Source organism: Hemicordylus capensis, chromosome 1, assembly GCF_027244095.1.
Source record: "Hemicordylus capensis ecotype Gifberg chromosome 1, rHemCap1.1.pri, whole genome shotgun sequence".
NCBI classification, from domain to species: Eukaryota; Metazoa; Chordata; class Lepidosauria; order Squamata; family Cordylidae; genus Hemicordylus; species Hemicordylus capensis.
Window position 1 is genome coordinate 72,882,388 of NC_069657.1, and position 27,478 is coordinate 72,909,865.

Genomic DNA, 27,478 nt, shown 5'->3' on the forward strand with positions numbered 1-27,478 from the left:
TTAAGTGTACCCCCCCAAAAGTTAACTGAAAATGTGACAAATATATATTTGGAAAGACATGTATCATACAGCTACAGGTGTCAGGAAGGAATAATGGATTGTGACTCCATGTTGAGTGGAGATAAACTTGGATTTTCTGCTGTGTAGTGCATTAAAGCCAGTGCTTACCTGCAATTTAGTGGCTGAAAGAAGCCATTAGTGTAGTTTTAAATTTGTCAAGAGCAGAGATATTTGAGCTAGCTGAGGAAGCTTGTCCATATATTGCTCTTTATGAACTTGGTTCTGCTTTGGAGCTAACAGTGCCCTGTCCATGTGTCCACTTGCTCCTACCCACTCAGCCTGTGCAGGTGGACCTCATTATCTGCGGGGGTTCCATTCTGCCCTGCAACCGCGGATAACAAAACTGTGGATAACAAGTCATTGACTGAATGGGAATTGGGGTGGGTAGGGGTTAGGTTCCTGGAAGGCAGAAAAAGGCAGAAATAAGAGCACAGAAGCAACGTACCGTGTTCTCCAGCTGTCTAGCAATGCCCCTCCCCCAAACCCCCAATTTGGCCAATTTTCCACAAAGAATCACAGATTTGTTTATTTTTTTAGTAGAAGAGCCACAAAATGGCTCCTTTAAGAAAAACGGATCCTAGGAACCACGGATCTTAACCCATTTTTAAAACCTGCTTATACCAAGGTCGTGTCTCCATTGCCCTACTGTGGATACGCAAAACTGCATGTGCTGGGATCGTGTGTGATGAAGTCCACTTGTATATTTTCAAAGAAAGAGATACTACAACCTCCCCCAACCCGACAAATTTCATGTATATTGCTTCTCACAAGGAAACTGATTATGTGGGCATACTGTACTTACACTCAGATTCTTTGGCAGCTACTTTTGCACTATATCCTGTGAAAAATGACAGGTGGAATGCAAAAGGCCTTCCTCCCAGATAAAAATTATAAATGTGCTTGGTATTTCAGAAAAATGATAGCTATAAGGAATGCTATGTCATGAAATCATAGGGTGGAAAAAGGGAACTAACTCATTTTCCTGAGTTAGTTCAGTATGTTGTTCTCTTTGTGGGTAATTTAAGAATTATGACACTAGTGGGCAGTCTACAAAAAATACTAATATTTCAGGGCCCTTGTACAGGAATTTTATTGGTGGTTGGGGAGGCAAGGTTGTGGAACAAACGAAACTAAAAAATCAGTTTTGTAACAATTAATAAGAAATTCAGAGAGTTTTTTAAAAAACCATCTTTTAAACCCTAATTAATTCTGTAGTGTTTTGTTTTCAGCCATGCGTATTTGTTTTCTTTCCAGAGAGAAACTTCTCCATGTTACCTGCTGACTGTGAAGGTCATCCAGGGTCTAGATATACCTTCAAAAGACCTATGTGAGTTTTCATATTCCTCTTCCTACATTTTCTGTAGAGGTTTTTAAGGATTCAGAGTACCTTTCACAAGGATGCAACTTGTCCTAAATTTTATAGTTTGGAAGTCCCAGTATGTGTTGAAGGTTAAAAAAAAATGTGCCAAAAGAATCCTACAGAGTCTTCATAATACTCTTAGTATTATAATACTCTTAGCTTCCAGCGACATCTGGTGGGCCACTGTGTGAAACAGGATGCTGGACTAGATGGGCCTTGGGCCTGATCCAGCGGGGCTGTTCTTATGTTATTATCTTAATCTGATAATCTTGAAAGGACTGTGCTCTGGTTAGTTATATTTAAAAGCTATACATGTAAAGTGTTTAATTTTCTTTTTTTGCTGTAGTTTCTCCTTCTGATTGTTATGTGGAGCTTTGGCTACCATCAGCTTCAAATAAACAAGATGTGACTAAAACCATCTCAAATTCCAGTAATCCTCTTTGGAATGAAAGCTTCAATTTCTATATCCAACCTCGGGTCAAGGTAGGTAGCTTTTTAACTTTTCCTCTATGTTCTGTCATTATGGGCCTTCTATGTACAGAAGGCCCATAATGAACTTTGGTTGCTGCTTTCTGTAAACAGGGGCAGCCTTAGGATTTGAAGTGTATGGTAAAGGGAAGTCCTCAGGAAAAGGGAAAGCAGGAGAAGCACCTACAATTTGGGGAGCATTAGGATTGTGAGCAGAGGCGCAACTAGGTAATTTCAAAGTCTGGACCTAATGGCATTCTGGGGACCCCCCTTGTTACGGGGCACGGGGCAGACATGAGGACTTGTATTCTGCTGCTTCTTTTAAGAAATCTTTGTATGTGCTCAGAGGCTCTCTCATCTTTGATATTTGTTCATGCCTTCCCTCTTACTGTGTGTCCCATCTGGATAAAACTTTATCTGAGCAACTCACCCCTTTCAACAGTAATGTGTATGACTTAAAATCTCTTTTTAAATATATGGCAAGATAAAATTATGAAAAGAGATCTGTTTTTACAAGGAACTGAAGATTAGTACCCCTCACACACAGAAACAGCCAACTTTAAAAACACAATAAACTTTGCAAGTCCTGCTTAATTCATGGCTCAAGGCTATTGTTGGGTTAAGGAGGTGATACACTTTTGACAAAGAAAACAATTAGTACTTTTAAGATGCAGCTCTCTGCCAATGGCTTGCAGGCAAATGGCTCTTGTGTGTGGTTTTAAAGGCTTGTTTTTCTTATTCATTGAGAACCTGGGTTTTAAACAATGGGCTTTTGGCCGAATAGAATAGGTGTTCCTAAGAATGTCACTGATTGCGAGATAAAAATGTCAAAAATAGAGAAAAATCTGCAGATTTTATTAAAGGGTACCCATTTTGAAAGGGGCGGCCCAAGGTATTGTGGCACCTGAAGAGAGGCATCAAATGTGAAATTGTCTCACTTCCCTGGTGAGGGCCAGCCCCTTTCAAAATGGACACTGTTTTGGGGGAAAAAAAGTTTTGGTGCGGAGCGGATGCAGGGTGGCATCAAGTAGGTTTTTTGGAGGGCCTGCACAGTGGCAGGGGGGGCTCTCAGCAGGGGCGGTCCAGGTGTCGAAATTACCTAGGTGCTCCACTGTCCCAGCCCAAGGCTGTTAGTCTCCCTTTCTTTACATTAGTTGCTGATTAGACCTCACTCCAAAGCAGGGGCGTAGCTAGGGGAGAGGGCCCCCAAGTTCATCTCTCTCTCTGTCAGCCCCCCAGAGTGGGGGAGACAATGAAGAAAATAGGGAGGGATGGAGCTTGAGGGCCCTCAGGAGCTGGGGGCCAATGTTCTTGGAACCCTTTCGCTCAATTATAGCTACGCCCCTGCTCCAAAGCCTGCAGGGAAGAACTGAATCCCACTTCTGTATAGGCTGTTGTCCAGTCAACCCTGCCCCTCACTCTGGATTGGGCCACAAGGATTTGATTCTCCCGAGCTGTCTTACATATTTGGAGAGGCCCACCTTCCAAGTAGTTACTCTAATTGAGGCCTAGTCCTCCCTCAAGCCTTACTATCATTACAGGCAGGGTACATCTTGCTACACTGCTGGCATTTCAATAATTCACCGCCTGAGGTGACCACCTCACCTTGCCTCATGAAAGGCATGCTCCTAATTCTATGGGGCTGTGTTCTAGAATAATAAGCCAGAACATTTTGTCCTTAAAAAAAAGACATAACTGGCTCTTTTGTCCTGCGTGAGCCTCTTGACAACATGATGAATGGACTAAGAACATAATCGCTATAGAACAAGGGCTATAGTGTGGGCAGGGCTTTTGGTGCATTATAAACAGGGGGACTTTGGGCTGTTTACAGCTTGGTACAGCTCTCAAGGCGGTGCAATCAGTTGTAGGAAGCAATGTACTGCATATATATGATATAGCATGTATACAGCACATTTAAAGTACTCAAATGTTTCATGCACGTTATATCAGAAATCTTCAAATGGAAGGTAACAAAGATGGCGAGGGATCTGGAAGACAAGTCATGTAAGAAAAAGTAAAAGGCGCTGGGTATGTTTAGCCTGGAGAAGAGAAGACTAAGGAGAGATATGATAGCCATCTTAAAAAATCTGAAGGCAGGTAGAAGAATGATCAGGCATGTTCTCTGTTGCTTCTGAGGGCAGAATGGGTTGAAATTATAATTTCAACCAATGGGCTGAAATTATAATGAAGCAAACTGTTGGACAGTGGAACAATCAGCCCCATGCAGTAGAGGGCTCTTCTGCACTAGAGGATTTCAAACAGAGTCTGGACAGCCATCTTTTCGGGATGCTGAGCAGTTTCCTGCTCTGAGCAGACGGTTGGAACATTGCAACTCTATAATTTTATGAGTTTATGATGTTTTTTACAATAATCTTGTAAGGTAAAACCATGTTGCTATCAACTCGTGTTGCAAGGGGAACAGCTGAAGCAATGGTAGTGTGCTGCTACACCTTACAGAGAATATCTCTTGTTTGTGAAATAAATGCTCCCATGCTTTTCTTCTTTGTGCACAGAATGTGCTAGAACTGAAGGTCTACGATGAAGATATGGTCACCAAAGATGATCGCATCTTCACTGTTTTCTATGATGCAGCAAATGTGAAACCAGGGCAAACTATCCATAAACGCTTCAAGATTTCTGAGCTGAGGAGTAAAATGCCACAGGTGCTGTATTTATTGTTTATTTATTTCCATTTGGCTGATTAATTGTCTAGGAGGCTTGTGGTAGCGGAAACAGGAGAACTCTGAATAAATGGCTCCAGATTTCCACTCTTCTGAAAATCAACATTATTTGAATAGAGATTGAATGCATTTTGAGATTGTCAAAGGAGTATCCAAAGTTCCTTTGCTTTGCTTTTAAAAACCACTTGCAGTGTCAGTTTATCCTCCTTTGGAAGTCCAGGTCAGGGATCAAAATGCCATTTGCAGTGCATCTTTATGCCCAGAGAATGATGTTATCCATGCTGCAAAGACATTGATTTTGCAAGCCATGGTGCTGCTGTGTAATAAATGTGTGGCTTCAGAGATAAAAGTTGCAACATTTGTGCAGTGTCTTTGTCTTCTTGTGCTGCACTGCCTCTGATACCTAGTGGCTGCTTCTGACACAGTAGCAGTGGCACATGACACTGTGTGCCAGAGTAGTGTCCTGGTTTTACCTGGATTGCTACACAAGAGGGCACTCCACACAATCAGCATTAGGATAGGAGAAGTAAGGTTGGAGTCTGGGAGCTTGATTATGAGCTAAGCCCCAGCTGGGTAGGACAAGTCTGCCCTACCCGGATTCCATCCCCAGCTTCAAAACAAGGTAGAAGAAAAATCGTCCTACCCACCTGGGGCTTAGTTCATGATCATGTTTCCAACCTCCAACTTTGCTTTTATCTAACACACAATCTTAAAATGGGAGTGCATGTGGCTTCTTAATTAGGGTAGGAGGCTTCTCCTACCCTAACGTTGATTGTGTGAACTACCCTATGGACATTGCTATGCACACAGTGTCATGTGTTGATGCATCGTTGCTGGCAATGGCCACTAGGTGTCAGAATGCAGTGCAGCAATTAAGTAATGAGTGGAGAGAGAGAGAGAGAGAGAGAGAGAGAGAGAGAACATGAAGGGCTGTAAAGGACTCCCACAAAACCTCTTCCACAGCTTTAACTCCGTAGTCAACTACATGGACACAACACGACATGTCTGCTATGTCATATATGGTATAAAAAAATCCTAGTAGGGTAGTGTTCCCAATAGTCTCATATTATACAGGAAGTCCCATATCTGGGGAAAAAATCTTTTGTCCCAAACGGGATGCTCTTTTCCCTATATTATTGGCAGAGCCTGGGGCTCTCCTTCACTCTCAATGCATTTACATTGAGCCCTTTGAAGTTTGCATGAAGTCCATATTATAATGTAAAAGAAACAACAATGTTCACAAAAGAAGTCCCAGTTGCTCTGCAAACTTGCAGGAGCAATTGCCTGGTTTTATTTACATCTTGTAAGTTGCTGATTGTTTACTTATCAAATGTAAATAGACTTACAGACTCCTGCTAACTGACCCACAACTTCTGGCAGATAAAAAGCCTTTCAGTGAGGATTTCACTGGGGAAGGTGTGGGGATGTAGTGTGTGTATGTAAACCTGGGGGATTCTCTTAATTTTTCACCTGACACTTGCTCTATGTCTACGTGGGATAGTCTGTGTGAACAAGAAGCTTTGTGAAATTATGTGCTCGTTTTTGTTGTTGTTTTTACAAATGCATTGCTACTCGGGCTTCTAGGATGACCCCACACACAGATGACCCTGCCCCCAAGACACACACACCCCGACTTGTGTCTCAGCCAAGGGAATGTTGGCAACCCTATAGAAGGGGCAAGCAAGGGCTTGGGACACATGGGTATGTTGGGTATGTTGGGGTTAGGGTCAATTTGAGTGGCATCATTTCATTTTAAGTCTTCCCCCTTTAGGAAAAAAAGATGACTCTAGAAGTAGAATTCAAGATGGAGACCATGTGAGTAAACTGTTCTGATTAAAAAATGTCATTTCTAGACAGAACCTCATGAGGAAGCAGCGAATCAACAGCAGGGCTCCTCCACACATCTACTGTACATTTGGTCTAACTATGCATTGGCTGCTATGAGTACTGCTGTTATATAAACAGTGCTCCTAATCCAGAGCTCCAGTTCTCTCTGAAGTACATATGGAGTTCCTGTGTGAGGGGGCTTCCCCATTTACTTGAATGGAGTGGGAAATTCTAATAACTTGCTTCCTTGTGTGAGTAGATCTGACACTACACTGAAGTGAAAGGGGAAACCACTGAGATCAAAGGAACTTTGATCTCTTTTGAGCCCTTCAAAGAACTCTAGACTAGGGTAAATATGTGTCAGTGTTTGTGTTGGTCTGACACTTTCTTGTAGAGTTTGGAACACACCATCCCAACTGAGACTTGCCAGATACTTGACTCCCTTGCTTTTCCTAATTCTTGACAGGCAAAAAAGCAGCTGATTTATCAAGCTCCTAGTAGGGTATTCTATGTGAATGTTCGCCTGTTTCAATGTTGTGGGTCATAAGATATAGACTTGGTCTACCACAACCACTACCTTCCACCTTTAACCGAAATGTAGGACTTATTGTAGAGAAGAGACGTCAGTGATCTCAATTATAACTGAGCAAGCGTGTGTGAGAAGAACCAAGCCCATTAAGAGTAACTTGAGATAGACATTTAAGGTCCAAATACTTGTAAATATTTATTAAGGAAGTTACATACTTAGATAAAAAGTCTGTGTCCCTGAGCTTTATGTCTTCCTAGTTCAAGAGCAGAACAAGGAAGAAGGAAGGATAAAAATGCAGCAAACAAGTTGGAAGAGGAGAGGGAGACCTGAGAGTATCAGTCTGCCAATCAGAAGCGGAGTAGAGAGAGAGAAAGACAACACGAGTGGGGAACAAAGAGAAAGGCCATTACTTACTATCTCTATTCCCAATGCCTCTGTGGATAGAAGCTGTAAAGCGTCAATGTTCCTGGAGCTGTATCTCCAACTCATAACATTGAATACATCACCTTCAAATGTGTGAAGGGTAACTAAAAGTGTGAGTGCGGGGAGCACAATCATGCCTGCTGGCTTCACCCTGGCTACTGTATGTTCAGTGGAAGGTGAGAAGGGGGGCAGGTTGCAAGTATACAACCATACACACAATCATGCAGAAGAACCTATGCACACATATAAAGCCATTTTCTCCCCTTCTGGGCGCTTTCCAGACTAGCTGCTGGAACAGCAGCAAAATGCCTCCATTCGAGCAAGTTGCGTTTGGAACATAAACAGCAGGGGGAGCAGAGTCGCAGCAACTAACAATCCGAAAAAAACCAGCAACTTTTTCACACCGTATGTACTATGTCCTTGCTCTACTTTGCAGCTATTACATTCGCAACAAAGCATTGGAAATGCGAACGGTACCCTGCTGTCCCCGCAGGGACTGAGGTGTCACGATGCAGGAAGTGTGGAAGCACACTTCCGAGATATGTCTTGACCCTGTTGTAGGATCTAGTCTGGAAAGCACCCTGCTGAACATGCAGAGGTGGATACAATTCAGATCCAGAAGTCTTGGATCTGAAGGGAGAACAGAGATTCTATGGGAAATTTGATTCAGCATTAGGCTCCAGCATTTTAAATGATTAAAAATGTAAACTGCATTTTATTACTAAACGGTTTTACTTTCTTCTAGATCTGATGATCCTGAGAGACTAATTACTAATGGCATCCTAGTGGTAAGATCCATTGCCACAGTTAACATTGTTCATATCCAAGCACAATAGTTGCAAAATAAATCAGAAAAAAGATTTAGGATCTTACTTTAAATTTTCTATATATTTTTTCTAACACATTTATGGGATCACTCTTTGAAGTTTTGTGTGTGTGTGTGAGAGAGAGAGAGAGAGAGAGAGAGAGAGAGAGGGAGGCAGGGAGGGAGGGAGGGAGGGAGGGAGGATATATATATATATATATATATATATATATATATATATATATATATATATATATATATATATAAATAAAATAAAATTATCTGTAACATACAATGCAGGTTTGTGTGCTTATTTGACCATGTGTACACAATAAGGAGTTCAGCTGGCCTTTTCTCTCTGCCATGAGTACAAATATTGAAATAAGAATGCATATTGCACATTGAAGAGGGGTGCTATAAATACAAGTGGTAAAAGCTGAACTGTTTGCTTGATTTGTAACCCATAAAATGAACCTGAGTTAATTTTATGTTTGAATCATAGTTTCATTGATCTGTTTTGTATATATGTATATATGTGTCTGTGGCTGTAATGAAAGTTGAATGATTTTATTCAAACACTCTCCTGTTTTGTAGAATAAATGCAAATGTTTCAGCAAATATTCTGAAAAACAGTGCTTTTATAGCCCAGGAGAAAATAGTCTTGAGCAAATAATGATAGGCTGCATCTAGACTAACCAGCTTCTTGTGCAAGGGGTGGTTTTTGCTGATCCCTCCTTTCTGCTGCACCCTGAAAATATGTCCCTGAGAACTGGGCAACCCTCAGGGACCTGTTTTCAGAGGCCATTAAAAGCAGAAGAGAAAAGAGTGGGATGGGTATAGGCAAAACTCCTCCCGCCCCCTAACACAAGTAGGATGTACATCTGTGAGTAGAAGATAAACCTGGATGCTTCCTGACAGGTTTGCCAGAACCTAAGGGGTATACTCACGAGTCAAATGGGCCAGAAGCCAGAATTTAGCTTTTTAAAAGCCAAATCTGGCCACCTAGCTTCCCAATCTTGTCAATCTCCATTCCATTCAAGCCTATAAAGTGGGAGTGACCTCCATCAAAATCACCTCCTTTTCCCTATGTTCAGACAGGAAAAAGGACTTTGTGTATTGAAAGTGCCGCATCAATGTTACAGAAAGTGTTTCTTTTCTTTTCTTTTTGTAATGGAAGGGTTTTGTTTTGTTTGTGCTTTTTAATGGCAGGCCTAGGAAGGGTTTCTCACCTAGAAACTCTTCTTGAGCCCACTAGTGTCCAAGCTGTGACCCAGGTATCATGGGGTGGGTGGTCTTTGTGACACTGCTGGGCAGGAGCAGGAGGACTCCTGGACTTGTCTGTGGAGTAGAGCCAGGCCTGTGCTCCTGCTTGCCTCTCCAGTGCTGCTTTGATATCTGCTCCCCAGCACAGTGCATTGGAAGCAAAATCATCCCAAAGCAAAGTGGCCTGCATATGAACTTCAGTATTCTGACTGGCACCATTTCATATTTGAACTTGGATTGTGGCATACTTGCCAAAAAGTTTGGCCACTGCTACATTAGCCAAACACAAATAATAAGGAGGTCCCTAGAATTCATTGCAAGCAATGAATAGTTCTCCTGTTTGAAATTAATCAATCTTATAAAACTGGAGGTATACGTTCATAACTGGCAAGAGAACCATTATAGCTCACAGCTGGTTCCTATAAGGCAACAATCCTCTTACAAGCAGCTCTAACCTTGGTTGGGGGTTTTGTTTCCTTTACAGGCCCGAGAGGTTTCCTGTTTGGAAGTCTGGCTGGACGATCGGAAAAACGAGGAGATGTTGGCAAGTGAGTCTATATCTTAACTTTGTTAAGCAGATAACCAAACCTGACCACTTCATAAACAACTGTAGTCTAAATTAAAAATATCCTTGGCCCAAATGTACATAATATTGCACAATTATTTTAAATTTTCCATTATGATGAGAGCATATGACTAAATAAAACACTTCCTTCACCTCCATTTCTATACATAGACAAAACATTGTAAAGAAATTCTTTCTGATAGTCTGAGTTTGAAATTATTTTGGTTTGGCAGTGAATTTTTGTTAGTTTATAAGTTACGTATCCAAAGTTTATCCAATGTTATCGTATCCATGTTATCGTATCCATTGACGTATCCAATGTTATTTTATAAGTGACGTATACTGGCAGGGACATCACAAAAAACCCTGAAGTAAGAGCCTCAGAATATTTGAGAGAAGCTGATTTTTAACTTGGATTTTAACACATCTACCCCAAACCTTGATTTTATTTAATATATTTAGAAACATACCACTTCAGAACTATTAAAACTATTTTAATTACAAGCTACTCACAATTCAAACTCAGAAATTGTTTATGTACATGCACGTATACTGGCCAACATTCAGAGCAAGGGACTGCATGAGGAATGTGCATTGTTGTGGTACCACGAGAGGATGGCTTATTTGTGCAAAAAATGGTGGTTGTACAAGTAGCAAAAGTTTCCATTAAAATAAATGAGGCTTGTGCAGTCAGAAGCATGCTTGCAGACAGTAATGCAGGACTAGTCTGGAACACAAGTTCCAGATGTATTACAACAAGCTAGTGCGAGCTTAAAAACCTCCCTGAAGCAATACGCTCTCTGGATGTCAGTTGTTGGGGCCATTCATACAATCATGCAGGAAGGAAGGTTAAACCTACCTTCCCCACAGATGATCTGGATTGGACCCAGCTGCATTGCACTGCCGTGCACATGACTGCTATGGTGGCAACCGGTGTGGCATTCTGGAGGCCAGGGGATTCCCACAATGCACTGCATGACGAGTGTGGAGGAGTCCCCCGAGAGACCAGCACTCTAGGTGCTTGTCTCTGTGTCAGTGTGTGGGTTGCAAGCAGCCTGCACTGACACACGATCCTGGAGCCAGGGTCAAAGGTGTGCTTGCTCCATGAACCCAGGCTAAGAGCTGGGCTTTGGCACAGGATTTGGTGCTGCGGCACTGCCAAGATCCACATGGATCCTGGCGGTTGTCACAGGCAGCCAAACCCAGGCTTGGCTGCTCTTGAGAACTGCCTCGTTGTATACACATAGTCCCCTGGTGAGCCTGAACTGTACTATGTGATAAGGAGAACATTATAATTCCCTCTGCAGCCCCAGTGTTATGATCAGATACAGCAGTATGACAAAATTCTTCATAACTTTTTGACAGGACAAGACAGAGAGCTAAAAGAGATGTAACAACTGCCATTGGTAAAGTGGTTGCCTATATAAGCAATTTGCACATGCCTACCATTTAAATCCACTTATCACATGAGTTGGGCTTTTGTGTATAGAATTAGAATGCCAGTGTTGCACTCATCCAAATTGCCAATCACTGGCATGCTAACTCTGCATACAAATGAGGCAGCTCTCAGACATGACTGATTGCATACATATGTTAACACTTTACCCACTGTCACTATCACATACATTTGGGCCCAGATGATCAGCTTACTAAGTAGTTATGAAGACAGCCCAAAAGCTTTTGATGTCTGAAGAAGAAAATATAAGTGGCATCCGCTGTGATGATAAAAATACAACAGACTTAATAATTGATTGTTTCCCCCCTTTTTTGTATCCTAAAATATGCTGCTTGAGGTAAGCTGCCTCATCCTGCCTAATGATAAGAAAAGCTCTGAATAGAGAAAGGTTTGCATAGAGAAATAATAAATAAATAAGATGGCTCCCTGTCCCCAAAGGGCTCACAATCTAAAAGAAACATAAGATAGACATCAACAACAGTCACTGGAAGTACTGTGCTGGGCGCCGATAGACCCAGTTACTCTCCCCCTTCTAAATAAAGAGAATCACCATGGTAAAAGGTGCCTCTTTGCCAAGTTAGCAGGGGGTTAACCCTAACCCTAGAGGACCGTATGATTTCCCCTAAGGGAAAAGAGGCCCCTTTTATACTTATGGGATGGCTTGGCCTAGAGTTCTGAAATTTGGTACAGATGTGGGACAACTGAAGCCCACTCTTGGACCATAATTCCACCACCATGTGAAGGAATCTGTCCTTTGCCTTCATAAAAACAGTGCAACATCCCCTCCCCCTCACCATCGCCTTTACCCAACCATTTACATTTCCAGAATGGCTGGGCTTAGAATTCTGAAATTGGACACATGTGTAGTCAAAGATGGCAGAATTCTGTATATTTTTTAGCTTACTTTCCAGTAGGCTTATGAGATCACCTGGCATTCTGTGTGTTTGTCCGTGTGTCCCTCCCTATCAACTTCGCAACGCCTGGACCAATATGAATCAAATCAGGTACAGTTGTAGAGACACATAGGGACACCTCAACAGCATAGTTTGTGATGATGTCATCCAACCCAATCCAAGATGGCGGACACAAACTTTTGAGGTGCAAGTGGGCTAACTTGTGAACCACTTAATCGATTTGAACCAAATTTGCTACAGCTGTAGGGGTAAATCTAGTCGATTCCGGAGGAGATGCACGTTAGAGGGCTTCAAAAGCCAGGTGAAGAACTTTACTTTCACTCAGGCCTTTTAAAACAGGTTTTCAAAAAGTTTTTAAAATGTTCTGTAATGTATTTTTGTATATTAGTGTGTGTGTGTGTTATATTTTAATTGTCAGTTTTATTCTTTTGTTGTTTTATTGAGCTGCCCAGAACAATTTGTTATAAGATCATTAACATAGTTGTTGTTAGGGATGCCCAACATAGGGATGCCCAAATGGCATGGTGTGTGATGATGTCATCCAGTTCACGATGGCAGCCACGGGAACATCCGAGGTGCAAGTGGGCTCATTTGTGAACTGTCTAACTCAGGGATTCACAAGTGCACTAACTTGTGGACAGTCTAACTGATTTGAACCAAATTTGATACAGCTGCATGGACACATAGAGATGTCCCAATGGCGTAGTTTGTGATGATGTCACCCACCTTGATCCAAGATGGTGGACGTGTGAACTTTTGAGGTGAAAGTGCACTGACTTGAAGACTGTCTAACCCATTTGAACCAAATTTGATACAGTTGTAGTGAGTGACACACGGGGACACCTCAATGGTATAGTTTGTAATAATGTCATCCACCATGATCCAAGATGGTGGATGCATGGACATTTGAGGTGCAAGAGATCTAACTTGTGAACCTTTATTTCAGAGATTCTCAATGTGTGGGTCCCCAGATGTAATTGGACTTCAACTCCCATAATTCCCAACCAAAGGACACTGGGGGTGGGGATTATGGGAGTTGAAGTCCAATTACATCTGGGGACCCACACGTTGAGAAACCCTGCTTTATTTGAACCAAATTTAGTCCAGTTGTAGAGACAGTGAAAGGAAAGTAGGCTGATTAGTTCTTACTAGAACCACTTGTTATTTCAAGGAAATTGGTCACTCGTGTGATTTTAATGATTCCCCCCATACTTCAGTAAAGCTGCCAGAAAACATTATCTCTATCTACAGAGTATTTCATGTTTAGTAAAAGTGGAACTAGCCATTACATCTGAATAACCAAACATTTTTTAAACAAATGCACTATGCTCAAGTTGGTTTGTGATCCAAAAGTTCTGGATGAGAACTGTGAAGCAAGGGGCATATATTTTAGTTTTAATTTGTTTTCCTATCAAATGCACTATATAGCCAAGTTGGTTTTGTATTTGAACTGTGGAGCTAGGGACACATGTTGTGCCCCAATTAATTTGTGAGTGGTCAAGAAGCTATCTGAATCTATAGTGTGTGTGTGGTCTTTTTAGGGGGGAGGGCAAATGGACTCTGGCCCAGATCTGTAGGTTTGTGGTGAATGATCAAGAAGATGTAAAGATCCTTTGCAGGTTGTGTGGTTCTCCCCACAGTGCCCAAATGCTCTTTGGCCCAGACCTGTGGGTTTGGGGTGAAATGTGTATCTATACGGAAAGGATCCTTATTTTGCAGGGGGCTGTAAAGCCCCCTGTAAGCTTATTAGGTCCAGGGTCCAAAATTACCTAGCTGCATCTCTGTATACACTCCTCGTTAGTTATCACCTGGCCTTGATCAAGAGACTGAAATACTTGTGTGAATCTGCTGCAGTATCATCACAAAAGCTGCTTGTGTGCAGTGTGTGTAGTAAGGCTTCTCACCCAGCAGCTAGCTTTCTTGAGCCTTGTCCTTTTTGTCATATGTGCCCACTCTCCCAGTTAGGCAACAAAGCGGGAGGTGGTGCTCAGATTCAGTTATGCCTTCCCGGCTTCCCTTGTTCCTTCCTGCTTGCTCTGCAGGTGGTCAGCACTGCCTGAGGGCCTAACTGCACATTATATTGGCAGACCAATATAACTTAGAATGCAGCTTGTGCCAAAATGCTATAAAGTGGTGTAGAGTGATTTCAAGCAAAGAGGTGGTGAGTAGGACGCCCCCCCCCTGCCATTTCTCTCCCTTCAGCTGCTTTCCCCCTAACAGACTTTTAGACTGGAAACAAACCTGGTGGGGAAAAGACACTGGGGTGGGCATAAAGGCAGTGGGTGGGCTAAGGAATCCATACTCCCTCTCATTTACCACTTCCTGCCTCCCCACCGCGGTACACACATGAATAAACTTTTTACAGCAATTTGCAGTTAAGACACAAATCTGTCTTTAATCTGTAGTTAGAGACCCTGACAGTTCCAACTGTCTATGGGGGAACTGTATGAGGGGGAGGGCCTTCTGCGGCACTTAAAATTGCCTTTGCTTTTTTGGGACATCTACCTATGTATATACTTTCCTTTAGAATATAATATTGAATTTCTGGTGGACGGATCATTTGAAGAAGCACACACAATGACTCAGAATTCAAAAATCTTCTACTTTCATTTTGTAAAGAACTGGAAGCCAGAGCTGAAGGTCAACATAAAGGTAATACCTTGATGACAGTTTTCAGCAGTGCACCAACAATGCCTGGATTATACTAGGACCCTAGAGAATAGGGTTGCAGCTAAGCCCTTGCTGTGCTTTAGTTTTGTAGGAAGAATGACCCAGTAGGGAGAGTTTTTCCTGTTCTTCTGCATTAAGAACCAGACTAGATGCGATGGGTCAGCATTGTTCAGATTGGAAAGCACTTTGAATATTAAAAATACTGTGCTTTATTTATTTATTAATTAAAACTTTTATATACTGCCCAAAACGCAAGTCTCTGGGCAGTTTACAACAAAACAATAAAAACAGATAACTAGATTAAAACATTACAGCAATTAAAATTTAAAGTGTTAAAACTATTAAAAACACAATTAAAACAATATCTAATTAAAAGCCTGGGTGAACAAATGCGTCTTGACTGCCCTTTAAAAAGTTGTAAGAGATGGGGAGGCTCTTATTTCAGCAGGGAGCCTGTTCCAAAGCCTCAGGGCAGCAACGGAGAAGGCCCATCCCTGAGTAGCCATCAGATGAGTCCGTGGCAACTGCAGACGAACCTCTCCAGATGATCTCAATGGGCGGTGTGTTTCATAGTGAAGAAGGCATTCTCTTAAATACGCAAGGCCCAACCTGTTTAGGGCTTTATAGGTTATATCCAAAACCTTGTATTTTGCCACCTTGTATTTTAGTGTTATACTATTGTTAATTGTTGTTTCTGAAGCAGTTCAAATATTACTGCCCTCACTTGAGTGCCATTGAACTTAGAAGGCATTCCATACAGAATCAGGACTGCCTCACAGTAAAAGGTCGTTCACACAAACGTGACTGCTGAGGCTGGGGGAGGTGGGTAGACAGGAGCTTACCTGTCTCCCCCCACACAATCCTCACTGCTCCCAGCCCCACTAGCTGTGCACCCACATGAGTGCTCCCGGAATAGCAAGGGGAACAAGGGAAACCTGGCTGCATCCTCTCATATCCCACAATGCACTGCACCAAGAGCCACCACTCCAGGCCATTCCTGCTGCTTGGCTCTATGGGAGCTCAGGCTGCCAGCAACCTGAGTTCTCACAAGTTCTCCTCTCAGTGAGATAGGAGGGTGCGCGCGCCTCTCTTTTAGCCTGGGTACAAAATCCAGGCTCTCTGGCAGAGGAACGCCAGGATTGGGACCCATCCCATCGGCCCTAACTAGGTAGGGCAGTGCTAGCTAAGGTAGGGCTGGGCTGAGAGAACGGCTTTTACAGCCCTTAGATTTCTCTATGAAGCATCACCATGGGAAAGTGCTTCTTAGCAGCAATACAGTGGTAGCAGTACTGTTGGAACCAGTCCTTTGAGTGCCTGAAATTCTGTATGAATCTTTGCAAAGAATGCAGCTTGTGAATGCACTATATGACTCCTCAAAACATGATTCATGTTAGGACTGTTATGTCATTCAAGTCCTGCTCCTCTTTGGTGTGTGTGTGTGTGGGGGGGGGCGTTCATCATTTGTTTCCTTCAAAATGCATGTTTGTTTATGATTAAAATGTGTGACCCATTTCAGAGTAAAATCCTTGGGGGAACCCTGCTCAGGGATACTTTTACTGAAGTTTTGCCACTGGAATACTCTCTTGTGGGAAAGGAACCAAAAGTAGCCTTGTCTGTAGCAAAGGTACGTGGGCCCAAGTTTATTTTTAATTTCAGGTGTGTTAGAAATAATTTCTCAGCATAAAGATAGAATGGAAGCAGTTTTTTTTCTGGTAATCCATTTTTAACTTTGTGGCATTTGATTTTCTTTTAAAGTGGAATTTGTGAGTCCATTGTTGCTTTGAAGGCATAAATTCAGAATTAAATTGGCTGTTGTTTTGATTAGTACACCTGAATCTAATTTTTACGCCTGTGCTTTGTGGCCCATATCCAGGACTACTTTAAAAAAAGAACAGTCTAGCTGCCTAGATTTGGGGGCACCAGTGTGGGCAGGGACTGTTCTTAGAAACCCACAACAGAAATATATACAAATGTTTACGAAAAGGAAACCCTGGATAGGCAATGGTCACTTACACTGAATGCATATTAAAGTAAAGGTAAAGTGTGCCGTCAAGTCAATTTTGACTCCTGGCGCCCACAGTCCTGTGGTTTTCTTTGGTAGAGTACAGGAGGGGTTTACCATTGCCTCCTCCCATGCAGGATGAGATGATGCCTTTCAGCATCTTCCTATATCGCTGCTGCCCGATATAGTAGCAGCAGGGATTCGAATTGGCAACCTTATGCTTCTCAGTCAAGCATTTCCTCGCTGAGCCGCTTAAGGTGGTTTGAATGCATATTACAGAATACATATTAACATACATTTTACAGACTATATTATTACAGAATGCATATTAGCATAATTCATTATATATGGTATGATACATTTGTAATCGTGTCTATTGTTAGAAAATAATACATTTTAAAAAAAAAATCATTTTGGCATCTTCATTTTCAGGATGTGAATTTGGAGTTGCAGCTCAAAGCTAATGCTTGGTAAGAAAAAAAAGTATTGTCTATTCAACTGAACTATTTAAGGTGTAAAGTTATCCAGCTTAATCCAGCACAAGTATTTCACTTTTCAAACATCTCACTATTTCATTGGAACAAACACCACTAACTTCATTTCCCCTAAACATCACTTAGAGACTAGATCCAACTGGGATGTGCTAGTAATGATAGTAGTAGAAGATGTAGGCTGATTAATGTTATTTAAAATCCCAGTAAATTAAAAATAATAAAAATTAACCATGTCACAACATGCTAAGATTAAAACTAGCACTCCTTCTAACACAGTGGGCCACCTAACGGCGTAGCAGGGAAGCAACCTGCCTAGAGAGCAGGAGGCTGTTGGTTCAAATCCCCGCTGGTGTGTTTCCTAGAATGTGGGGAACTCCTATATCAGGCAGCAGCGGGTGCTGAAAGACATTATATCACACTGCACGGGAAAAGGCAATGGTAAACCACTCCTGTTTAAGAAAACCACATGGCTCTGTGGTCGCCAGGAGTCAGCACTGACTTGACAGCACAATCTTTCCTTTTTTCCTAATACGGTAAGCAAATTTTTTATTTTCCTCCCCATAAGAGAGAGTTGCATGCAAATACTTTCCCATGGAAAAATGTGTTACTACAGCCACTGCCCACATACTAACTGGAGGTAACAATTGACTTCCAAATTGATAATCCTTATCATAGTGGTCTGATTGAACTTGTTACTTAGTTGAGGTTACCATGTTGCTTCACTGGCCTTAATCTTGGCTCTGCTCATTGTTTTCTGCCCACTCTCTCTGAGGACATGTCTTCATATTCCATTGCCCAATGCCAACCCTCTCAGGAGGAGTATACTGGTAGATGCAAGTGTATTCCTTTCTTTCTCTTCCAGTTTAGAAGATTTAGATGTGCGTTTGGGATGTGATCTCTGTGGGGCGGAGCAGGATTTCTTGCGTGAGCGGAAAAAAGTAGTTAAGAATGCTCTAGAGGGAGTGCTGAACCAGAAGCTGCAAGAACATGAGGTATGTGGAGAGTCATTTGTGAACAACACAAATAGTGTAAAGGATCTGAAATAAGGAATACAAAACACCATCTAGCAGATCCAATAAACATACCCCCAAAAAGGAACAAGAAATGAATGTAAATATAAACTATATTGGAATTCATCTGAACATGATAATATAAATACTAATCTCAGCAACCTTTGAGGAGCCAGGTTGCTGAAGACTCGGAATGTGTGTTGCATCATATGAGGAGACCTATGGCCCTCTATGAAGAACATAGGAAGCTGCCATATACTCAATCAGACCATTGGTCCATCTAGCTTTAGATGGAAATAATATAAATAAATTAAATAATATTAAATTATTTATTTAATATAAAGTATAAAGTCCTATTCAGACATTAAGTTCTACAAGTGTACAAATGTCTGTACACTTGTACATGTTTGTGCGTGAATGACTGTACCTGTGTTCATTTCGAAAGTGAATCTGGGTATAGGCCCTTCAAATGTATGGTAGAGATAGGAAACTGTACCTGTGTTCAACATAATTTGTGAATCTCTGCACCTGTGTACAGATTTGTACTTCTTGTATGAGTGTTCAACATAATGTCTGAACATAGCTTCAGTTTTGTAGAGATTCCTTTACTGAATGGAACATTGCTGAAGGAAAATATAACCGGCGAACAAGGAGATTTCATAACGAGTCTGGAGAGATTGCTTGCTTGAGACAATTGCCAGCAAAGCAGAGACTAATAAAGGCATTTTCTCTATCATTATCATCATCAGCTGACATGATGCACAGTCCTAATGGTGATGGTGGGACTTGTGGTACTGCTGCTACCGACTCAGACGTAATGGCACCACTATAGAGAACTGGTAGTTGTGCTAGCATCGTATTTTCCCTATTGTTGCAAATGGAGTGCCTGCAGTAATGCTGCTCACACAATTGCTGGTTCTCTACAGTGGTGCCACTGCTTCTGGGTCTGCAGCAGCAAGTCCCACCATCACTGTTGGGATTATGCATCCTGTCAGCCATTATTTATTTATTTTTCAGATTTGTAGATTGCCCCAAACTTCCATCTCTGGGTGGTTTACAACAACATAAAACAGATTAAAAATGAAAACCTTAAAACAATTAAAAACCACAGTCCAGTTAAAATGCTTGGGTGAAAATATAAGTCTTTATTATTTATTTATTTATTTGATTTCTATACTGCCCTTTCAAAAATGGCTCGGGGCGGTATAGAAATCGAATAGATTTAGAGACTTTTAAAAACTTGTCAGAGATGGAGATGCTCTTATTTTAGCAGGGAGTGCATTCCAGAGTCTCAGGGCAGCAACAAAGAAGGCCTGTCCGTCCTTGTGTAGTAGCCACCAGACGAGTCAATGGCAACTGCAGTTGAACCTCTCCAGATGATCTCAATGGGTGGTGGATCTCATGGTGAAGAAGACATTCTGAAACAGCCAGAGCCTAAGCTGTTCAGGGCTTTATAGGTTATAATCCAAACCTTGTATTTTGCCCTGAAACTTATGGGTAACCAGTGTAGCTCTTTCAATACACGAGTAATATGGGCTCTCTGAGATGACCCAGGGACCAACCTGGCTGTTGCATTCTGTACCAGCTGCAGTTTCCAGATTACATACAAAGGCAGCCCCACATAGAGCGCATTGCAGTAAACACAACAAAGAAACATCAGCAACAGCCACTGGAAAAATGCTGTGCTGAGACCAGATAGGGCCAGTTGCTTTCGCCCTACTAAAGACACAGTCTTTGCTCAGTTAGCAGAGGTTTGATATATGGTTTCCTTGATGAAGAGACAATAATGTATACATGTTGAAATTCTTATAGTTAATATTTTTGTTTTTATATCTGTGTCTTTTAATCCTTTTTTCCCTTGCAGAGAATTTCCAAAGCAGCCTGAATTAGCTATATCCTGCTAATATTGAATACAGGTATGGGCACACGTACTTACTTTTGACTCCAGTCTGCTTGTTTTATCAGGTCCCAGTAATAGCTGTCATGGCAACAGGTGGAGGCATGAGGGCAATGTCAGCATTATATGGCCACCTCCTTGGTCTTCAGAAGCTGAAGTTCTTAGACTGTGTTACGTATCTCACTGGAGCCTCTGGATCAACATGGTAAAGTGAATAAGCAGTAGCAACGAGTTACAGAGCATCTAACCATTGTAACCCTGTCCATTAAAAATGCTTGTAAATGCTATAGTACCATAGTGGCTTGGACATGAGAGTTGTGTGGGAATCTGTAGTGCTGATGGTATAGATTTTATTTGAAAAAACAGGAGTCTTAGGCAAAATATTTGACTAGTGCTCGAAACTACTGAGTAGTTCGAAAACTGGATAATTTGTTTTCTGTGTCCATACATGCAACCCTCTCAAATCATTGATTCATTTAGGGTTTCTTTGGGTCATGCTTATGGTTATTTAAAAAGACAGAAACACAGGCATAAGAAGCACCAAAGGAGGTGCAAGGAATCCACATTCAAGTAGTTCACCAGTCTATCCCCCCCACTGATGGACCCCCATTTGCTGAATCACACTGAAAAGTAAAGCATAATGTGCTTGCAAGCTAACTCCATCAATATCAATAAGACTTACTTCAGATAAACTATGTTTAGGATGAGAGCATTAATGTAAAATATATCACAATTTCTGCTTCAGAAATCTAAATATGTGGGCCAAAGCTCAACCCTAATACATTTTGTGTCCCCCTAAATATTTGTTTGTGGTGCCAGCACTGAATATAGGCATTACAATTCTTAATAGTCCAAAGTGTGGACTCTAGAGCAGAACTGGTTTGCTAATGGTCAAACTAGATATGATGGTGGCAGCTACATTTCTTATTCATGAGTCTTCCTCATTGATGTCTGTGTCTGTGTCTCTGTGTTGGGATGCATATCTGATTTTTATATCAGCTGAAACCTCCTCCATTTTTCCTCCTGCAGTTTTTCCAGCTCTGACACTCACTTCCAGTATCAGACATGGGCTGGGACAAAAGTACTCGAGGCATAAGAGAGGAAGAGCTCCCCTCACGCACGCTTCTATTTTGATGTCAAGATCAGACCCCCATCACTTGCTTTACATGTGAATGGAGTGACATGTGAATAAAAAACATGGCTCACAGTATCATGCCTAGTCTGACCTTAAGAATCTCAACTTTTATATTAATTTAAAAAGAATTTCACCATCATGTAAACTGCCCTGAGCCATTTTTGGAAGGGTGGTAAACGAACAAATAAATAGTTGCAAAGGAAATGGGCAACCAATTCTGAATTCTCAAAAATTCAGAATTATTCTGGCTTCTCTATACATTCAAATATTACATCCCAGTATACAAACAATTACTGATATGTTCTGTAGTGCCACCAGGGTGGAGCAAGAGCAGTGCCCTTGTAGAAAGGCTGCTGCAGAGCTCAGTCAAAGGTTTGTCACACTGATCATGTGCACTGGGGAAGGGGTGAGCAATTTTTGCTGCTCGCCCCTCCCTCCAAAAGTACTTTTAGGCTTCCAGAAATCTGTCTGTGAGGGTCGCACAATCCTAGGGACATATTACTGAAAGCCAAAAAGTACTTTTGGAGGGAGGAAGGAGTACTTTTGGAGGGAGGAAGGAGGGAGGAAAAACCACTCCTCCTGCAAATGCAATTGACTGTGCGGTAAGGTAATGGAGCATAGAACAAATCAATCCAGAATTTTTACTTGAGGCACAAATGACCAGGCTCAAACTATCATACTTTGGACACATTATGTGAAAACCCAGCTTCCTTGAAAAGTCTATAATGATGGGGAAAGTTGAAGGAAAGAGAAGAAGATGACCACCAGCAGCAAGGTGGATGGACTCGATTATGACAACATGAATCACTGAGAGACCTAAAAGGCCAAGTTCATTCATTCATTCGATTTCTATACTGCCCTTCCAAAAATGGCTCAGGGCGGTTTACACAGAGAAATAATAAATAAATAAGATAAATAAGTTGATGACAGATCATCCTGGAGAGAATCTATCTATGTGGTTGCTAAGAGTCGACACCGACTTGACGGCAATCAGTCAATCAAGCTTTGACTGAATTATGCAGCTCTTGCTTCGCCCCCGTAATACTGTGGAATATTTCAGCCAGTGTAAACAGAATATACTTGCCCTTATGTGTATTTTTACCACTCTGTATTGCCTGGAATTACCAAATGTATGAATATAGACTTAATGAACATGATATAATTTATCTATACGTATATTGTTTTAATCCATGCAGTTTAAATTACATCATTTTCTTGTTCTAAAAGCATTTCCCACCCCAATCTAGGGCAATGAGAAATCTATATGAAGATCATGACTGGTCTCAAAATGACCTGATGGGCCCAATCCATAAAGCACGGGAATATGTGGCCAGGAGCAAGTCAAGTGTTTTCTCCTTGGAGGCTCTATTGAGCTATAATGCAGAACTGAGTCAGAGGGTGAAAGCGGGACACTCAGTTTCTTTTACTGATGTATGGTCACTTATGATTGAGCATATGTTCCATGATAAGGTACGTATTTGCCTGTAAGGAAATGCTAAAGTATTGTGAGCTTTTTAGATTAGAAAAATTATGATGAAGGGCTGACATTATAACGTATGGGGCTTTCATTCCCACACCTTGTAACTATGCAAGGTGTGGACAAAGTCATAGAGACTAGGCCCTTCTCAAGACCTACCCTTTTCACCAGGCTTTTGCCCTTTGATTCCCCCCTCAAGTTGCTATTGTTATTGTTCACTGCCTAGAGTCTTTGGAGGAGATGGTATCCAAGAAATTTCTATAAATAAATAAATAAAATAAAATAAAATAAAATAAACAAACTTTCTCCCCCATGCTCCTAGTACTAGAATTGCCCAATGAAATTGCCTGTGGATTCAGGATAGATGAAAGACAGTATTTCTTCACACAACATCTATATAATCTATGGAATTCATAGCCTCAAGATGTAGTGATGGCCTCTAGCTTAGATGTCTTTAAAAGGGGATTAGAAAAAGTCATGGAGGATATATCTATGATAGCATTATGGAATCTCCAGATTTAGAGGAAGTATGCCACTGAATACAAGTTGCTTTGGAAAAAAGGTGGGAGAGACTATTTTCCTGTTCTGTTCATGGGTTTCCAGTGAGCATTTGGTTGACAACTCTGGGAAATTAGATGCTGGCTTAGAGTAATCTTTGGTCTAATCCAGCAGGACTCTTCTTATGTTCTTACTCCAAAGTCCATTTTTCTATTAGGAAGTCTCATTTCTTCTCCCAGAATGTTCTGACTTTTCCATATCTGATGAAAATGTAAGCATCAGTTGCTTCATAATTTCTTTGCCATTTGAACTGTACTCATTTATTTACTGTCAATGACCAAATAAACACTACAGCAAAGAGCAATACAGTACAATGCAGTAACAAAAATTTAAAAACCAGTTTGCAGACACCTTATTTTACATGCCTCCAAACAAAAACAAGCAATCCTATGAGTAACTTCTTCATGCCTATCTCCTAAAAAATAAAAATAAAATGTTCCTCAGACCATTTGAATTTGTCCTTACTTGCTCTGTGTTTCTTTGCATTGTTTTCTGTTGCTTAGCAAAGTGACAACAAACTTTCCGATCAGCAAAAGGCTGTGAGTAAGGGGCAAAATCCACTGCCCATCTATGTGGCCCTCAATGTTAAGGAAGACACCCAAACCACTTATGAATTTAGAGGTAAGCACCTACAAAGTATTATTTTTTTGTCTTTCCATTTAAATGGGAAAGCTGTAGTCCTGAAACTGTATCAGATGGCTTCAGGGGGACCCACCACAAGTTTGTCAGTAGTTTGAAGATTGCAGCCAAATGCAGTCCAGTCCAGCTCTCTCCTTATCATTCATCTAAGTTGAGAAAGGAGTTCCATTTTTATCACTCAGTGTTCCTCCTGTCTTTGGGCAATGGGCCATACTGCTCTCCACTTTGTATCTCTTCTTCTGTTTATAGAATGGTGTGAATTTTCTCCTTATGAGGTGGGATTTTCAAAGTATGGGGCTTTCATTCCCTCAGAAGATTTTGGTAGTGAGTTCTTCATGGGGCAGCTGATGAAGAAGAGACAAGAGTCTAAGATCTGCTATCTGGAAGGTGACTGAAATTTGATAAAAGAAATTAATTTTTTATCAGAAAAACCTGTTACACTGAGCCCAAATTGAAACAGAAGTATTAACATAATTATAATTTGGATAGTTTATTATCAGGATTTGTTAGATCTCTGTAGCCTCAGGCTGATTCTGCATTATATGTGGAAAGTTCTGAAACAAACCAAGTAAATATTACACCTATATATTACACCTGTATATTTTAATCCACCCATGGGGTCCAGAACTAGTTGTGAATATTTATTTATTTATTTATTTATCTATCATATTTCTGTACCGCCTGATCTCTAGGCAATGTACAAATTAGAAAGTACAACACATATTAAAAACAGTATAAAACAGTTAAAATTCACAAAACAAAACAAGGTTACAGATAAAAACACATTAAGTAATTTTTAAAATTTCAGTTAAAAGTCTGAGAGGACAGGTACATCTTGAGAGTCCTCCTGAAGGCAAACAGAGAAGAGGATGCTCTTATTTCAAGAGGGAGTATATTCCAAAGCCCTGGAGCAGTCACAGAGAAGGCCTGGTCCCAAGTCACCACCAAACGAGCTAGCAGCAACCGTAACTGGAGCTCTCCAGATGATCTTAATAGGTGGCAGGGTTCATGACAAAGAAGGCACTCTCTTCCATACCCTGGACCCAAGACGTTGAGGGTTTTGTAGGTAGTAACCAGCACTTTGTATTTCGCTTGGAAACATATAGGCAGCCAGTGCAATTCTTTCAAAATGGGTGTTATATGGTCCCTTCAGGTTGTCTGTGAGATAAGTCTGACTGTCACATTCTGTACCAGATTTAGTTTCCAGACTATATACAAAGGCAGCCCCACATAGAGTGCATTACAGTAGAGTGCATTGCAGTAACCTCAAGCCTATTGCTTACTAGCATATGCAACACTATTTTAAGGCCACCTTAAGTGGTGACTAACAAGCAGAAGGTTGCTGGTTTGAATCCCCGCTGCTACTATATTGAGCAGCAGTGATGTAGGAAGATGCTGAAAGACATCATCTCATACTGCGTGGGAGGAGGCAATGGTAAACCCCTCCTGTTTTCTACCAAAGACAACCACAGGGCTCTGTGGGAGTCAGGAGTAAAAATCAACTTGACGGCACACTTTACCTTTACCTCCAGAAATTGGTGTAGTTGACATATCAGCCGAAGCTGATAGAAAATGCTCCTGGCCACTGCCTCAATTTGAGAAACCAGAGAGAGTTTGGGTTCCAGGAGCACTCCCAAGCTTATTTCTGCTATTCTGCTAGTAGATCAGCTGCCTCCACAGACAGACTCATCTCTTAATGAACCAGGAATAGGAGGAGGAATGTGTGATGTGTGAACTAGGCAGGATGCAAGGAGAAAAACCACTTGTGTAGATGAGGAGCAAATGGAAGGTTAATGGAAGGTTAAGAACATTAATCATCACCTGAGTTTCTAGGCTAGCTCGCACAGTGTCCCATTCTGATCTTCCTGTTGCTTTTATCGGATAAATAATAATTTAATTTGTAATGATGTAGCAGATCTCAGAATGCTAATGTTGTAGCAGATCTCAGAAGTCAGAGATTTACCAGCATGTTTATTATTTTATTTATGTTCCTCTTCTTTAGATGTATAGTTCCACATCCTGAAAGCTCAATGTGGATAACAATTTAAATAAAAAACCCAGTAAGATTATTTTATCTAACTGGGCAAAGCCCCCTTGCCAAATCAGGACCTCTTGGCCCCATGCACATAATCCCGCCAGTAAAGGAGAGGAAGGGGAGGGAGGGAGTAGTACCCTGAATTATCCATATTTCCACATTAAAAGCTCATACATACCTGGAAGGTCCTGAGCCTTCACAGTGGGTCAGACTGCCTGCTGTATTCAATTGCCAACACATTAATCAAGTTTAATAAACATCCAGGTGATGAGCTGGGTTTTTCTAAAGGATTGCAATGACAAAGAAAGATGCTGAATATCTTGGTTTCTCATATATGTACATTTACAGGACTGTGGAGTAATATATTTTCCTTGAATATGGTGGATGTCTGGAATGTCTGTAGCAGCTTAAACCAAAAGTGGCAGTGGCCTTTCCTAAGCAAAGAAGAAGACAGCAGTAAGAACTTTGTACCATTTATTTGATTTTAATGGACAATTTTCAGTCAAAAAACAACTAAGTTTAAAATGTATTCCCAGTGCAGAAAATCTACAGAGGAGTTTATTGCAACGTGCATGTTGTAGCTAATCCAGCAAGCACCCCATGTAGTGAAATGTGTCCCTACCAATTTATTATTCCTATCAAGAACACTCCATAAGTTTATTTCCCCTCCCAAAGCTGAGGAGGTGGCTTCAGATGTTTTTTTTCTTTGGAAAAGTAGAAGTTATTGTAAACGAAACCTTTTCATTTGATGAAGCACTTGCGCTGCAATCCGTACAAGTGTGGGTGTGTGATAGTGCGTGTGTGTGTCAGATCTTAAGTGCAAAGAATCACAACACGTGCTTTCAAGTGCACATAAAAAGGCAGTTTGGATTGTGGGCTGAGGGCCAATCTAAACATGACTTCCATTGCAGTTTTGAATAGTGGACTTGGAAGTGGCCATGTCTTTTTCCATACAGAAAGCAGCCAGAGGGGGCGCCTGCTCTGAGCTTGGACCACAGCATGGGCAAATGGAAGCTTTGGGGACAGATTTTCTAAGGGGAAAATAGCATCGCTCCTCTCTTCTCCTGCCACAATCTCAATCCAGATAACAACAACAACAACAACAACTATGTTAATGATCTTATAACAAATTGTTCTGGGCAGCTCAGAATAAAACAACAATAGAATAAAACTGACAATTAAAATATAACAAACACACACACACACACAC

At 41.3% G+C, this 27,478-nt stretch overlaps 1 protein-coding gene across 12 annotated transcripts in view; it reads left to right on the forward strand.

Annotated features, from left to right (window-relative positions):
• The first annotated feature begins 1,678 nt into the window (after positions 1 to 1,678).
• Positions 1,679 to 27,478, forward strand: part of LOC128339324 (cytosolic phospholipase A2 delta-like) — a 32,230-nt gene continuing 6,430 nt past the window's right edge. The window contains exons 1-14 of one of the 12 annotated variants that reach the window (XM_053283019.1): positions 1,679 to 1,903; positions 4,402 to 4,551; positions 6,341 to 6,384; positions 8,094 to 8,136; positions 9,901 to 9,964; positions 14,879 to 15,003; positions 16,538 to 16,645; positions 17,456 to 17,493; positions 18,380 to 18,509; positions 20,493 to 20,629; positions 22,807 to 23,029; positions 24,098 to 24,215; positions 24,483 to 24,620; positions 26,617 to 26,724. In XM_053283019.1, the coding sequence (XP_053138994.1) occupies positions 4,435 to 4,551; positions 6,341 to 6,384; positions 8,094 to 8,136; positions 9,901 to 9,964; positions 14,879 to 15,003; positions 16,538 to 16,645; positions 17,456 to 17,493; positions 18,380 to 18,509; positions 20,493 to 20,629; positions 22,807 to 23,029; positions 24,098 to 24,215; positions 24,483 to 24,620; positions 26,617 to 26,724 (1,393 nt within the window). In that variant the 5' untranslated portion in view covers positions 1,679 to 1,903; positions 4,402 to 4,434. The other 11 variants (XM_053283023.1, XM_053283018.1, XM_053283017.1 and 8 more) reach the window with 11 other exon arrangements.